The sequence below is a fragment of the Austrofundulus limnaeus genome, unplaced genomic scaffold (genome assembly GCF_001266775.1).
Source record: "Austrofundulus limnaeus strain Quisiro unplaced genomic scaffold, Austrofundulus_limnaeus-1.0 Scaffold466, whole genome shotgun sequence".
NCBI classification, from domain to species: Eukaryota; Metazoa; Chordata; class Actinopteri; order Cyprinodontiformes; family Rivulidae; genus Austrofundulus; species Austrofundulus limnaeus.
The window spans coordinates 184844-187189 of record NW_013952868.1 but is presented as its reverse complement, the minus strand read 5'-3'; the positions used below and the strand labels follow the sequence as shown (position 1 = coordinate 187189).

Genomic DNA, 2346 nt, shown 5'->3' with positions numbered 1-2346 from the left:
CTCTGAGACAACGTATGTTGTGACTTGGCGCTATATAAATAAACTGAATTGAATTGAACTGTGATGTGGTACATTTGTATTAAATATTAAAATTAGATTGAATGTACAGAATTAATATACATTATCACTCATCTTTTTGTCTTTATGCAGCATGTGATAAATATTTCACTTGAAATAGTTGGTTGGATGTTGGTTTTATAGCAGAGCATATATTTTTTCCTCTCTGTTTCAGTACACCATGCTGTCTGGGCAGGTACCTTTTCAGTGTCAGGAGAAGAGCCTAACACACACTAGTGCTGAAGAGATTATGAAAAAAATCAAACAAGGAGATTTCTCTTTTGAAGGAGAGGCCTGGAGAAACGTGTCCCAGCAGGCTAAAGAGCTAATACAAGGTATGAACATCACCTGGCTTTTGTTATCACAAGATTGCGTGGTCTTTTTATATATATATTTTAAAATATGTTTTCACATTCAAACTGGTGTGTGACCACATCTGTAATTTTATAGAGGCAGACACATTTATTTAAGATATGAGTTCCTTATTAAAAAAACACTTTTAGAGAAATTGCAATTTCTGCTTGAATGCAGTGTGAATGCTGTGTTCTGAATTACTTTTTTAAAATTGTCGGAAGAACCCAAAATTGAGTTATTAAACATGGCTTGCAATAAACCAATGAACATCCGTATGTGTTTGAACATTACCAGTTCAGTGCAGCTTGGGAAGATGCCAAAGTTCATAGGTCATCACACACCCTCCCCACCCTAAAAAACACAACGAAGTCACTAATTTTCTTGGTTTTAGACCAAAGAGTTAATCAAAATCTTTGACAAGAAATAAAGCAGATCTGATCAGCTAGGTCTGGGCCATGTAAGAACAACAATGAAAAGGCATCAATTGGAAAAGTGGGTGTTTAAACCCATGAAGTCTCTTCATTGGTGGGACAAGTTGGCCTCAGAACACAGGGGGAACTTCTACTAATAATAATAATATTGTTAAAACAATTTGTTCCATTCATCAGCGAGTGCTTAACAGCTGATGAATATAAATATATATAAAATATATTTATTTTTTTTGCCATTAAAATTTATGCTTTTTTTCATCTTAAACTGATACCAAAGTCTATATTTCACATTTATAGCCCTGACATTTTTTCTTTTTCTTGTTTTGTTCCTTACATTGCTGTCTACTGATTCATGATTTTACTTTAAACTAATATTTTTCTTAAAAGCATTTTTAACTTCATTTTGCCACTGATTTTTTTATAATGATAAGAATGCATTTATACAGAAATTGTTGCTAATTAAAAGAAATAAAGCACTAAAATCTTGCTGAGGCTTAGATCAACAGTTAGTGGTGTCCCGATACCTGTAACTTCACAAGTACTCAAACTCGTACAAAATTCCATGGTACTTGGGACTGATACTAATGGCAGTATCGATATCAGTGTTGATACTCCATTGAATGTGTTACAGTTTACATGTTAAGTGAAAAGTTTGGCAGTTCCATGTTCAAGAAATGTTGAAAGAAAAGCTTAATTGTTATTTTTTTATTGGTTTTAAGTTTTGAAACAGTATAGATAATGCTGTAAATTTGATTTAACCCAGTCAGAGTGGCTGTAGGCCTGTAAGGTAGGAGAGACACCTTGTTCTAAAAAAAAGAGAGATGTGTTTTGAAACACACTGGTAATGTTTAAGTTCTACTGTAACTCATTAAGTACTTGTTATTTGTATTGGATATTGGCAAGTGTCCAAACTGAAGTACTGGTACACGTACTCGATTCAAAGAAAAACTGGTATCGATACCTAGTGTCAGCTGCAGTCAATAGTGATGGGTGGATCAATACTGAAATCAAAATATCAATAGTTTGATACTTTGCTCATTTCATGTAATGTATCATTAACAGGAACACAGTGGACTACTTTTTCTTCCACATGTAATGTGTAAACGCAGCAGCAGACCACTCTGTAGACATTATATGTTCAGTATTTTCACGTTAATATATAGTATATGTTCATCTAACGCAATTTAAGACTCAAGTTTTCCATTTTATAGCAATTCTTAATAATAAAACAAAAGTTTATTTTATTGGTTTTATTATTTTACTTCATTTTTTATTATTTAAAAAATATTTTTGCATATTACTGTTTTTTTCTGTTGCTTTAGCTCTGTTGTTTTCTAAATGAGGATGCTATATCACTATACATCTGAGTTTAAAATTAATCAATAAATTACGCAGATTTTTTGTATTTTATTTTTTTAAGCATTTATTTGAAATACACTAATTTAAAAAATTTACCTGACACGTTAAAGTATCAGTATTGCAGATACCAGCCTGAGTTTTACTC

At 32.0% G+C, this 2346-nt stretch overlaps 1 protein-coding gene across 2 annotated transcripts in view; it reads left to right on the top strand.

Annotated features, from left to right (window-relative positions):
• Positions 1-2346, top strand: part of rps6ka5 (ribosomal protein S6 kinase, polypeptide 5) — a 60110-nt gene that overhangs the window by 52045 nt on the left and 5719 nt on the right. For both annotated transcript variants that reach the window (XM_014025304.1, XM_014025303.1), the window contains exon 16: positions 233-392. In XM_014025304.1, coding sequence (XP_013880758.1) covers positions 233-392 — 160 coding nt within the window. The remainder of the gene's footprint in view (positions 1-232; positions 393-2346) is intronic.